This window comes from Sinocyclocheilus anshuiensis, unplaced genomic scaffold (assembly GCF_001515605.1).
Source record: "Sinocyclocheilus anshuiensis isolate Anshui unplaced genomic scaffold, SAMN03320099.WGS_v1.1 scaffold1843, whole genome shotgun sequence".
NCBI classification, from domain to species: Eukaryota; Metazoa; Chordata; class Actinopteri; order Cypriniformes; family Cyprinidae; genus Sinocyclocheilus; species Sinocyclocheilus anshuiensis.
Genome location: NW_015552675.1, coordinates 382,677 through 396,337, shown reverse-complemented (window position 1 = coordinate 396,337; position 13,661 = coordinate 382,677). Strand labels below are relative to the sequence as shown.

Genomic DNA, 13,661 nt, shown 5'->3' with positions numbered 1-13,661 from the left:
GGAACTGCTTCCGTGTACAACTGTTGGCGCAAGCTAGATTAAAGTGATTATTACATTTTGAATATGGTTATTTTTTTTACAAAAATGCATCGATTCACTACAGGAGGCCTTTGTTCACCCCCCGGAGCCGTGTGAGACACTTTAAAAAAAAAATGTTTTTATGGATGGGCGCTTTTTATTTAACTTATTTTGGACTGATGCATGCAACACCCGCTGAGTGGCATTAAACAGCTTGAAAGTTCAAAGACAATTTTTAATATAACTCCAACTGGATTTGTCTGAAAGAAGAAAGTCATATACACCTAGGATGACTTGAGGGTGAGTAATTTATGGGCTAATTTTCATTTTTGGGTGAACTAATCCTTTAAGAGGCATACGAACATTATCAGATATACACGGAGTTATTTGCATGAATGCCATTTCAAGACTCTTTTGCGTTTTCAGAGTGTACAATGTGCAGAGTGGCAAGATGAAAAAGTGTTTCAAGGGCTCCCTGAATGATGATGGGACACTGCTTAAGGTGTGTGTGTGATGTGAATAATACTCTTTATGGTAGTTCACATTTGCAGTCAATAACTTTCTTTTTTTGGCAATAACTTTGTTGTTTTTGCTCTCAGGTTCAGTTGGATCCCTCTGGGATGTTTCTGGCCACCAGTTGTTCAGACAAAAATATCTGTATCTTTGACTATGAGTCAGGCGAATGTGTCGCCACCTTATTTGGACATTCGGGTAAGATTGTTTTTCTTAATCACTGATTTCATTCTTTCCCCGCATCTTCTTATTGTTGACCAAACATTTTATCCCCACACAGAAATTGTTACAGGTATGAAGTTCAGCCAGGACTGCAGGCATCTGATTACCGTCTCTGGCGACAGGTAAATATATATAATATATAATTAAAAATACATAGGCAACATATTATACTGTATATGTATGTATAAAAGTAAAAATACATAGGCAACATATTATATATGTATGTATAAAAGTAAAAATACATAGGCAACATACTATATATGTATGTATAAAAGTAAAAATACATAGGCAACATATTATATATGTATGTATATAATATGTTGCCTATGTATCTTTACTTTTAGTTATTGATTTATTTAGTGGATGTAGTTACAGTATTAAAGAAATACTGGAAAAGCAAAAACAAACACCAAATTGAACAAGGTGTGTACACCTTTTAAATATTTAACATGTATTTAGATTTTAAACCATATATGGATGTAGTTTGCAGGCTTTCTGTTGGTTTTTGAAGTCTTAAAATATCTTAAGTTTGAAAGCCATAAAAAGGCTTAAATATCTTAAATGTTATAACAAAAATCTTAAATTTAATTTTAAGAGGTCTTTAAATTGGGCATGTTAAAACAAGAATTGTGACAACTTAATGTGATTTATTAAACTTCAATAGAATGTGGTTAAATTAATGTGAGCGCCGAACGTTTAAAATCAATAATTTTGCATATTATAAAGGCTCATGGTTTCAGAGCAGTTTGCACTCAATGAATATTGTGCATTTATGCCAAGCAGTTGTTTATGAATTGGGACCGTTTATGATTTTTGTATTTATAATATGTTGTCGATGGTTGAAAGTGCATTTTTATCTCTTATTTTTAACTCCCATGTTTTGAGCAGCTGGGATTAGTTAGTAAAGCGTCTACATTTCAAAATAAGAGTCCCTGTGTAGCCTGATGCTGCGTTCAAGTCCTCCTGGGACGTTCGTACTTACAAGTTGACAAGTCGTAATTACGACGTCAGGTGTGTTCAAGTCAGTTTAGTCGGCACAAGATGGCGGTGTACCTAATTTTAATACATTACAAGAAAATACAACAGGGTCTGTTAACTCTGCTTATAGAAAATGAAGAGCAAAGAATTCGCATCAGGTGTGTTTTGCGTTTTTAATATTTTTAAAAAGTAATTTATGAAGCCATTTTAATCTGTATCGCATAAAAACTTCATCAAAACTATCAATTTAAACAAAAATTTACCGTCAACTACAGACGTTGCATCCATCGATTCCGCCATGTTTCTCATTGACACGCCCCCAACTCGGAAACTCGGGGCTTAAAGAAAATTTCGAGTTTCCCACTCGTAATAACGACTTTGTGGTGGCGTTCATGTGCGTTCAACTCGTAAATACAATCTATCCGACATGACTTGAATGCACCATGAGTCCAAGCGTGCCGCACGAGTCCTGAAAGTGAAGGCGGAACGTTTCGATCGCCCCCAGGTGACTGTATAGGTCATAAACCCCACCCTCTCCATGTAATATAATGGGACGTGAGACAAACTAAATCAAATAACACTTCAAATAAATATTTCCCAAAGATGGATTCCGTCATTTGAGGTAGTTCTTATCATGCTGATTTATGTTTACATGTTTGTTTTTCTAAGAAGTTTTCTTTTAGGTAGTTATTTGATGCAATAAAAACGGGGTGTGGTGTCATGATTGTGATTTTGTGATTGGGTCTGCGGGAGTTTGGGTGGGACTTTGATTCCGCGGCTCCACCCCACGACACTACTGCGCAGACTCTGGCTCCAGACGAATCTCTACTGCACAGACTCTGGCTCCAAACGAATCTCTACTGTGCAGACTCTGGCTCCAAAAGAATCTCTACTGTGCAGACTCTGGCTCCAAAAGAATCTCTACTGTGCAGACTCTGGCTCCAAAAGAATCTCTACTGTGCAGACTCTGGCTCCAAAAGAATCTCTACTGTGCAGACCAGACTCTGGCTCCAAACAAATCTCTACTGCGCAGACTCTGGCTCCAAACGAATCTCTACTGCGCAAAATCTGGCTCCAAATGACGTCATTTACTCAAAATGGCAGTGGCCATACTGAGATGCTTTGGCTTCACTTTTCTATTGTGGAAGGAAGTGGAGACACGTCGTCCATCTTTTTTTACAGTCTATGCCTGAGTCCCTTTATATGTTTATAATAAAAAGTCCTGCATTATTCTTCATTTTTTGTTTATTATTGGTTTATTCGACATTCGATAAAATGTATCTGGCGTTAAGTTTAAACATTACATTTAATGTAGATTTTACTAGTATTGAGAATCTTTTTTTTTTTTTCCTTGAAACACAATGCATTAGCCAATATCGTTTGACCTTACCTCAATGTGTGTAGGGGTAGTTCAATCAAAAATGCTAATCCTGTCATTTACTTACATAAACTTGTATGACTTCTTTTTTTTTTTTTTTTTTTTTTTTTGTTCTGTGGAACATAAAAAAAGATATAATGAAAGTCAGTGGGAACCAAAACTGTTTGGTTACCAACTTTCTTCTTTTATTTTCCACAGAAGAAATGCATACAGGTTTGGAACGATATGAGAGTGAGTAAATTGACACAATATACAGCGTTTTTGGGTGGACTGTCCCTTTAAGGACACACCAATGTAGACCATCACTCATACACAGCATTTCTAATGCTGGGGTGTGTGTTTGTGTGTGTGTCCAGCTGTGTGTTTGTGTGGCGATTGGACTCTCAGATGACCAACTCCATGAGGAAGAGGCTGGCAGAGAGGAAGCAGCAAGCAGGTCTGACAGTTCAGCAGGCCCCCAGCAAACAGCAAGCCATCAGGTAGAGTCACTACAAATCTGATCTTCTTATTTCTCATTCACACTAGAAGTGTTGGCACAGACCCAGATTGAGTTGATGCGTGTATGATTTGATTTGGTCCTTTTTCCCTATGAAATTCTTTGAAAATGAAAATGAATTCTCAAGGCAAGTCTGGAGATGAAGTTCATGTGTTCATGTCCTCATAGTGAGAGAAATGCATTGAAAACAGCACAAGCATCATGCATGCTTTAGTGTGTAGTAATCAAAACCACGGCATGTTGATCTGACTTTCCGTGGTTAGGGATACAAAAATGCAGAAGTAAAGTTTGTTTTGTGTCAAGTGGCGGACTTTTTCTGATAAATAAACATGAATTTCTCAGTCCAGGTAACGGAGAGAGAAAACATTGTAAATTTACATATGCTACTGACATTACTAAATTTCACCATGCTTTGTATTGTTACACAGTTACACTTTAGCCTTCTGACAACACTTTCAGTCTTAAAAAAAAAAAAAATCCCCAAAAGTTTGTGTTGGACTAGTTTGCAAGATCACGATTATAAGCAAAATGAGACCGTAAATGTGGGCTAGTAATTAGATGAGTTTACCTGTTTGTCTGTAGTCCAATTTAGCCACTTGTTAGCAACCACCTTTAAGAAAAGCAAAACCTGTAAAAAAAAAACAAGGGGGTATAACATATGTATTTTGTCATAGAATAAAACATGAAAATATCTTGAGCTTTAGACATTATTTCAGGCATTTAACCAAAAACCCATTTAAAAAAACCAATAGACTAATTCAATGGAACGTGCTGAACTATTCATTTGTTTTTGAGTTTTGACCTGCAAAACTGTCATTCCTGCAGCATGGATAATTATGTGATGACTAAATGATTTTTAATCTTGATTTTAATTAAAGCTGCAGTCTATGCAGTCCGTAACTTTTTTTTTTTTTTTTTGGTTAAAAATTATCCGAAATCAATATTTGAGCAAGGACATAACCAGCCAGTGTTCAAAACTAGCACTTTACTTTAGCCCGATTCACAACGGTTATCTTATAATAATATTTTCTAATTTGAGTGGTACTGGTAGGAATTTGCGGGAAATTCGAGCATGCTGCCACGTCATTACGTCACGTCTGTAAACATAAAGAAGTTGTCCCTTCTACTAGGCTATCGCATGTCAGGATCCTGCAGGTGCCGGATCGTTTATAGCCTTTTCTCACAGCAGCTGGAATAAATAAACGTATCATTTTGATGGTGGATTGTAATCCAGAAAGGATTATGTGTTTATGAAACACATGTGACTGAAGTTCAATTATATTCCAGTTTTAAATGTGCATCTGATTACAGAGCCTGGGATTACAAAAGATTTGTATTTTAAAGCGAACCAGTTCGAAGGAAGAATAATTTGATTTTGGGTTAAAAGAATATGAAATTTGAATGGTATGACAATTAGAGATTAGACTGTACAGAAATTGAAATCGACACAAAGTATAACAATAATAATTTGCTTGGTTTGATGTGATGTGAGCTAACCGATCGTTAGATTTAATCACCATTGGTAGCGTAATTTATTGTAATGCTTTTTTCCTCAGTTGGTCAGAACAAACGTGGCAGACTTGTTACTTGTTCAGATGACAATATCCGGTGAAATTTTTTATTTGGGTCATATATTCCAAGATGTAGGCTAGAATCTGTGATTCCGAAATACAGTATCCACACCGGTGCGGTGACTGACAGCCACACATACTCCTCAAAACATTACATTGATCCGCACTGGGGCCGTGCCGGTGCACAACCCACGCAAGGAAGATAATTGCGCAAATAACTGCAATTGCAGGTTTTCAAACAGAGATGGCGACAAAGAGGCAAAACGTACGGACTGCAGCTTTAAAATGAAAGTGAGCACTGCAAGTTACAAATCAAAATTTGTTGCTGTTGTGCATTCTACAGGCTTTACACAGCCCTTAGAGGTTCCGATAATGGATTTTGCAGATACCATAAAACAAATTTTGTTTTACAAAATTTTAACTTGATTTGTGGTTGTATGATTAAATTGTGCCAAAAAATTCAAATGATTCCCATTTCATTATTTTTCTGTTTAAATTCCTATTGCTCAGGAGAGAGACCTACATCACTGTACCCTGTAATGTGTTGCCTCACATGGAGGAGGAAGAGGAGGGCAGCTTGATGCCAGAGGAGACTCCAGAAGATAGTGTGGAGGACTGCAGAACTCCAGACAGGCTTGATTCCACTGATGGTACGTCAATTTGTCACTTCTGAGGTGATACTGGGAAGTCTTGAGCCTCTCGGTCACATCAAGTGCATAAGCAAAATGTATAGAATGCAGTTTAGAATGGAATTTAATGGGCTTGACTGTTCCACTTCAGCATCTGTGGATTCTTTGGTGCTCCAAACCAATGGCAAAATGCCTATGTGGGTTCGTAGACTGGTATGTATGTTTCTGTTATCATAAAATGTTGTTGCATATTGTGTTCTTTCATGACCAGTGGATCTCTTGGTTGTCACAGGGTGGAAGAGGTGAAAATGATGGTGGTGGCGTAGCTAATACATCTCAGTACCAGCCACAGGGACGCTGGGCAGTGCAGTCAGATCCACTAGCCATCCGCACAGTACTGGAGATGAAGAGCATGCAGCTTCCCCTCTCACACACTCCCAGCAGAGCCGTGGGAGAGGAAGAGTTTGAGGAAGACTCTCGCTTTCACCCTCAGAGTTTCGACAGTCTGCTGGATGAAGATGTTGACGATGATCTAGAGGAGGAGGAAAAGATTTGCAGTGTAAGTTGTCAGGCTGATACCCCACTAGCTGTTTTTCAACTGTGCGCCTAGCTGCATGGTGTGGGAATAATTAAATCGGTTCTGATAAAGAAGCTAATTCATCTATAGGCTATATTTAAATTGTAAATTTTCAACAAATTTGCCCCGTTATGCCCCCTGTACACCACGCCAGTGATCACTAGTCTCTACTGTGAAGCTGCTTGTGGGTGTTCCTAGTGCTTTTATTGGTAGACTGCACAATATTGTTAGTAAAAAATCAAAATACTGTTCTAATTTGACTAGTAATAGTTTTTGCTAAAGAAGTAAAATGATGCCCTCGAAGAATCTTGTTATATAAACCATAGCAGTGCTAGTGTATTAAATCATTAATTGTGCATTGAAAGATTCATTTGGTTAAACTCACTCATATTGTTAAAAAATTTCAAAACATTTGTATTTGACAAATGATTATCCCTAATAATGAACATTATGCAGAGGAAACCGTTTTAGTTTGACCTGTGTCAGCGTGAAACTGATTTAACGCTCTAATGTATGAAAAAAAAAAAAAATTAAGACAGTTTATATTTCAAGCGTCATTTTATTATATTCGTGTTTGTTTACAGATAAATCATATAGAACATAGCTATCGCTCCAGAAATTGTCATTGATTTATGGTTCAATACTGGAAAATTCCTCTGAGTCAGAGTGACATTGTGTTGTATACTGAAAAGAGAAGTGGGCCAGGCATTGAGCCCTGAGGTATCCCAATAGTTGCTTGATGTGCCTGTCACCATTCATCCATATTTGATGTGAGTTAATTTGATTGGAGATACTTTTATACAATTTATGAGGTAATATGAATGGTGTCTGTTAAACATTTCTTCTTGTTGATTACATGATACAAGGAGAAATGTCTGAATCACACTCACTCTGAATCACACTGTTTTTACAAATCATATAGAACAGTGAAATCGCTCCATAAATTCTCCATAAAGTCCTTTCTTGCCTGCACTTGAGACAGGTGATGCTTGAGCTCCCATGACATCACCCCTATTGTTTTTCACTCCTGAAATTTGCTCTTCATTTGCATAAAGTTAGACATTTCTCAACTTTGCCAAGTCGCTGGACATGCCTGCATCCTGTCGCCAACAGCTGGTGTTGCTCGTATTGCTGGAAGTCACCAGCTTTTTATTGAAAATGATTGGGATTATGCTGCTTTGTCGTGTGTCGCTGACGCTTTGAATGGGCCTTAAGGGAATTTTAAAAATTGATATCCAGTCCTGAAACTGTCAGGGAATTTATTTAGAATTTTTGATGCATGTAATTTTTCTTTTTTTACTTATACCCAGCTCCAAATTATTTTGTAAAAAAAAAAAATGTTTTTAAAAAATATTTGTCATGAAATGAAGTGCTGAAAAAAAAAAAAAAAACATGGAAATTTGTTGGTTAAAAAGGTGTTGGAACCCTGTTTGTAGGTTTGGTCTTATATTCCCAGCTTCACGTGACTGGATATTGGAGAAAAATGTCTGAGTAATTTAGTCTGTCACTCCATTTCCATTCTTATATTTGACACACAATGGTCAAGAGGGCAAGATTTTAGAAAACAGTTAGTGGGACTAACAAAAACACAAAATCTATAACTCGAAGTATGAGCCAATAATAACAGTGATGCTTTTCTTAACAAGACTATCTAAACATTTTATCCATGTAATCTTCTGGTCCCTTAATTGAAATATGAAGGTGTTTGTTTATTTGTTATAGGATTCCCGAGACGGGTTTAGCTCTTCGCTCCAAGGGCCAGATTTTCTGCAATTGCCACATGAAGAGGAGAACTTCCATCCAGAGCTCAGCTCACCAGACAAGACCGGCTACATTTTGTACCCAGCAAACAGCACTGCTCTGTCCACTGGAGAAGGGTAAATTGCTTGTAATGATATCTGGTTTAGTTCATTTTTTGCTTAGGAAGTAGGTGTATTTACATTTATTAATTTAGCAGATACTTTTCCAGCAACATGAGAAATGCTGCAATGTAATTTGCTTTTGGTTTAATATTTAAAAATGCCTTTGAGTATGATGACTTAGAGTAGCATTGTAGTATGTACTCAAAAGAGAAGGAGGGGTCAAGCATCGAGCCCTGAGGTATCCCAGTGATCCCCAACGCGTTAATTTGATTGGAGTTTTTTTTTGTTTTTTTTTTTGCACAATTTATGAAAGGTTGATGTGCCAGAATCAAACTGTGAATGGGACCAAGCAAATAATAAACAGTGTGACACAATGTTTATACAACCCTGTATCTTCCATTTTTATACGGTGAAACTGGACTTTGTACACAAGTAAACTAAATATTGCTATATGAATGTCCCTAGTAGCATTTTCATTTATTGAGTAATATTTTTTTCTTCATACAGAGAGTTTGATGTTAAAGCTCTGTGTGAGGGTGCTGGTGATGACCCTGAGGAAGAGGAGCTAAGTCCAGATAGTGCTTGTTCGGCTGAGAGTCCAGCCTCCCATAGCGACCAGCCCCATGACCGTGAGTCACATTACACGCTTTGTTTGGAGTGCTGTAGAGTATGAAATTACCTAAGGTAGTAAAACGGTAGTAGTGACCTTTAAAATTTGAAGGTCCTCCTGTTTATATGACTTTCTGTTTTGTTGCTTTGTAGAGGACACAGACTCCCTCAGTCAGGTGAGCTCCACAGGAAGCTCAGGAGTTGAAGAGGATGAAGAAGAATCTGGAACTTTGCTTCACCAACATTTTGACTCTCTGGGTGTGGCGGCTAATGGTACAAGATGTTTGCAACTTCAGCTGTCTAACTGAGTTAATGGAAATCAACATTTTATTGGCTTCAAAAATGTTGTTTGCTAGGCAAAATATATGGAGTACACGATAAGACTTTTGTCCAGTCCGAGGATATCAAACACATTTGATATTTTAATTTTGGTTGAATTATTCCTTTAAGATGATGGTGAATTTCTTATTGCTAATCTTGTCTGCTGTGGAAACTCTTGTAGAAAAGTTCAACACAGACTTGAGCAATCTGCAGCCCACAACAGAGAGTAACTTCCTCAATCCTCGTCTCAGCATCTCCACGCGCTTCCTCTCGCGCTTTCAGAGCCGCTTTCGGTGAGTCAACATTCACGTCTTGACTCCAATGTTCAATATGTGTAATAGAGAAATATAAGTTTACAATTATAGCTCTTCTCTTCCCTTTTGAGATCGAAATAAAACGGGAAGAAGTGTGTGTAATTACATATTGTAGTGTGTCATAGTGAAGATGACATTGTACATTTCATTTCTGTCTGCCGTTTCAGCACTATTGGGACTAGTGGCAGTGCTATTTGCCGGCCTGCAGCCTACCTGCCCAGTATACCGGATGAATCCAGTGATAGCTGTCTAACCCTTGATGGAACAATGGTATGATTTTTAATCATGAATAATGTAGTCTGAATGTCATACAAGATGATCCCAGTGGTTGTTCATACCAATCACAAATCAGACTGAATACCAATGTCACGTCATTCTATGGCATTTCTTCAGCTTTTATTTTTTTTTAATCTCAATAGAAAATGGTGCGACAATCATAAATTTAACTACTTCTCCCATATTGTTAGTGATGCCATTGTTGTTCTGTAATGTGCAACCTCTACATATGTTAACATCTCTATAATGTGGTTTTAGGTTTTTATGATTCTTTAAAGGGTTAATTCACCCAAAAAGGAAAATTGTCATCATTTACTCACCCTCAAGTCTTTCCAAACCCACAAAAGTTTAGTTTATCCTCTGAACACAAGTGAAGATACATAATGAAACCTGAATGATTTCTGTTCCTCGATTTAAATGTCTGTTCCACTAAAATCACAACACAATAAGCAGTTTAATCCGAGTTTTCTGACAAGACATATGAAAGCTTTATATGATGAACAGATTTAGTTTAGGCTTGTATTGGCATGTAATCATTGATAAATGCACATACAGTATATAAAGCACATCAAAAATGGTAAATGGAAGCTCACATGTGCTTGTGTGATGCTAGAGAACCAACAAGGTTTGTTCTTGCATCTCACTCAAGCATGTTTGAACTTCCACAAGAACCATTGGAGTTTATTCTTATGCGCAAAGCAAGTATCATTTGAGCTGCAGTAGCCATATTTGATGTGCTTTATTTATGTGCATTGATCAATGTTTAACTGTAAATAAAAAGCCTAAATAAAATCTTTATCCTATAAAGTGAGTAAATGACAGAATTTTCACTTGTTGGTAAACTATCCCTAAGTCTTTAGTGTATATCTGCTAATAGTTAAAAATAAATTGTTCTTGTTTAGGATTACTCTTTTAGTTTAAATGACCTCAAAAGCCTCGACTAAAAACCACAAAACCTCGAAATCTGTAATTTTCTTCCAAGTGAAACTCTATATACGGTAGCTAGAAATATTTGGTAGGAACATGTTAGGATAAGATACTATTGGTTATGTTTGTAGAAGCAAAAGCTTAAAATTGTCTGTGGGACTTTTGTCTTGTTAATTTTTCTCCTTTTTCCAAGGTTCTTTCAAACAACAGTGGAAGCATTGAGGAGAACGAGAAAAGTGGTATGTCCTGTTACCTGTTAATAGAATGCATTTTACTTTCGGGAGTAAAAGTCTCATAACATAAAGGATAAATGCCCCGAAATACTAATGTTTTTCAAACATTCCAGCGGCACCCACACCTCAGCAAGCTGTGTTTACATGTGAATATGTGCTGCACTCTTTCACTCTTTTTAGCGATGTGGATATGTTTGCACCAGCTCTGCAATTCGACACTCCAGTCATGCCACGCTTATTTATATAGCACTTTATTCAAAAGATTGCTTTAAAGAAAGCAGCTTTACAGTATGAAATATGAAAAGATATGATCAAATTTTAGCTTCTACTGTAAAGCAGTGTGTTATGTTTTTATTAGCATTGTTTTGTTCTAAATGGAGTCATACCAGTTTGATCTTCAATTTCACTTCAAGTATATCGGGGCCTTAACAGTAGTATCTGACTGGTCATGTGATCTCAACATATTGGCCCAATGAGGTGCTGTGCTCCAAGTAAAATACAACAGATTTTTCCTCTCAGAATTGGTTACTTTGTCGAATTAGAAGATATCAGAAGTTCTGGCTCTGTTTTAGTCATTTGAAATATAATGCTTGCTGAATTATAATTTAATGTGTATGCTGAAATCTTGTCCTCCAGTTACCAAGAAACGTTCCTCAGTGGCTGCTCGGAAATCTGGCCAAAGCTTATCTTTTTTACGCTGGAAAAATGCTCTGGGAGGTCTGTGAGAGTGTGTTGGGTGTTTTTTTTTATTTTTTATTTAATGTCTGGGCTTACCAAATTACCAAATCAGAATGGTTTCACATTGGTGTGGTGATTTCGTTCTCATTTTGCTCTCTCTTTTAGTTCGTGCACATCTTGGTTTTTGGTTCTTGGTTGTCTTTGTGCAGTTGGGGTTAAACTACCGGCTTTAAAAATGACATTTGGGTTTTTCTTCCTTTAATAAACTTCTAATATGTCTTTTCAGAAATCACAAACAAGAGCATTCAGTCCAAAGCTCACAATTCTGTCAACACTACAGGCAATCTCACCACCAAATCTACCAGCAGTGTGCGTGACACATCTGTAACGCGCTCCCGCCAAAGCTACATGGGTCCCACCGCAAGCTCCCGAGCAAAGATAACCCAGAGCAACTCTGTGGAGAGTTTGAACGCGTGTACATCAGAGGAAGTGCAGTTAAACGCCCCGTCTTCGTCTCTGGACCTAAGTGTGGAGCAAAGCAAAGAGAACATTGTTCCTCCTTCCTCTTCAGTTCTCTCCTCTGGATCGTCTCATCTGACACCAGCTCTCTCTACTCCTGCCTTGGGTAACCACATTGCCCGGGCAGCTCTTCGATTGGACCTCGTTGGCCCCAGTCGTGCCAGTTTGTCACCGTTGTCACTCAAGAGCTGTCTAGGGAAAGTTGAACGTGCCGAGTCTCCGCGTCGACAGGCTCTGGTGACGCCCACAGAGATGCGGTCACTGGGCAAGGAGTGTCGGAAGCAGATCGCTAATATTGAGCAGAGTTTGGTTTCTAAGACTTCAAGCAGGTTCTCAACTGGGTCTGAAGTGTTTGCCAGGAACTCCACGGTGTCAGAAACCAGTCATTCTGTGGTTGAAGACCTGCAGTTTACAGAGTCATGTGGGAATACACTGGCTACCGATCAGACTAATGCAGAATATCCTACAGAAAACAACTGCGCTGGAGAGGACACAGGTACTTTGTATCCTAAGGCCCTATCCACACGAACGCGGTTATTTTTAAAACAGCAGCTTTTTCTACGCGGTTAGGCCATTCGTCCACACGCAAACGCAGCACCAGTTCACTGACTGGGTGAAGTTTTTCAAAAACTCCGGTTGCAGTGTTATCTTGTAGACAGCGAAACCAGAGTTTTTGGCTTGTGACGTCAGAGCCTGCGCTGTTATCTCCGCCTACTGGAGACTTTTTCAGGCTTCTGATTGGCCAACATGGCTCTACGGTTGAGATTATATCGCCACCTGTTGGTTTGGCATGCTCTTGACAGTGCTTCATAGCATGCGTTTGCGTTTTCATGTGGACAGATTTTTTTTAAAAACGGAAGAAGGAAAAACTCGTACCAGTACGTGTGGACATGGCCTAAATTGCAAGGACGTTGTTCATGAACCAAATTCCATATTCTGGTTAAGGCTTTATTCTGAAAGAGCTGTTCCATAGTTACTGCAGTAATCAGGCATATAAATACTTCCATATAGATGTGAATAGATTTATACTGCTCAAAATTCAGATTAAAGGAGTACTTCACCCCAAATTGAAATTTCGCTAAATATTAAATCAACTCCACTACAATGCCTGTGGGTGTTCACTGTCTGATTCACATTTCTACTAACCAGAATATTGATTTATTAGGTTTTTGCAATTGGCTTAATCTGTTTAAACAACATGCTTATCAGAATATGACTGACTATATTGCCAAAAAAATCCCAATATTAATCAGAAGTCAGTCACAGAAGGTAATATTTATTTATTTTTGTCTTTAGGATTTTCTACGGAGTCACTGAGTGTCCAGATGTGTAAGGAGATGGTGAATGAACTCTGGCAGACCATCCATAAAGCAACTGGCTTTTATAACAAGGTGATTTATCAATCTCTACCTCTGTCAGGGATAACACATATAATTTTAAATTTTATATATAATATAATCTTTTAGTTTTTCCATGTTTTTTTTCACCCTCTCTCTGATCCTTAAAATTAAAGTCTTTCTACTATTTTTTTTTTTTTTTT

The 13,661-nt window shown here is 37.8% G+C and overlaps 1 protein-coding gene across 5 annotated transcripts in view; it reads left to right on the top strand.

Annotated features, from left to right (window-relative positions):
• Positions 1–13,661, top strand: part of wdr62 (WD repeat domain 62) — a 32,857-nt gene that overhangs the window by 14,660 nt on the left and 4,536 nt on the right. For 2 of the 5 annotated variants that reach the window (XM_016459153.1, XM_016459151.1), the window contains exons 16-31: positions 445–520; positions 618–729; positions 812–875; positions 3,466–3,588; positions 5,687–5,826; positions 5,957–6,018; positions 6,098–6,364; positions 8,105–8,259; positions 8,752–8,873; positions 9,007–9,126; positions 9,356–9,467; positions 9,656–9,758; positions 10,885–10,930; positions 11,561–11,641; positions 11,889–12,617; positions 13,418–13,512. In XM_016459153.1, the coding sequence (XP_016314639.1) occupies positions 445–520; positions 618–729; positions 812–875; positions 3,466–3,588; positions 5,687–5,826; positions 5,957–6,018; positions 6,098–6,364; positions 8,105–8,259; positions 8,752–8,873; positions 9,007–9,126; positions 9,356–9,467; positions 9,656–9,758; positions 10,885–10,930; positions 11,561–11,641; positions 11,889–12,617; positions 13,418–13,512 (2,407 nt within the window). Of the gene's footprint in view, positions 1–444; positions 521–617; positions 730–811; positions 876–3,465; positions 3,589–5,686; positions 5,827–5,956; positions 6,019–6,097; positions 6,365–8,104; positions 8,260–8,751; positions 8,874–9,006; positions 9,127–9,355; positions 9,468–9,655; positions 9,759–10,884; positions 10,931–11,037; positions 11,071–11,560; positions 11,642–11,888; positions 12,618–13,417; positions 13,513–13,661 lie in introns of all 5 variants that reach the window. The other 3 variants (XM_016459154.1, XM_016459152.1, XM_016459150.1) reach the window with 2 other exon arrangements.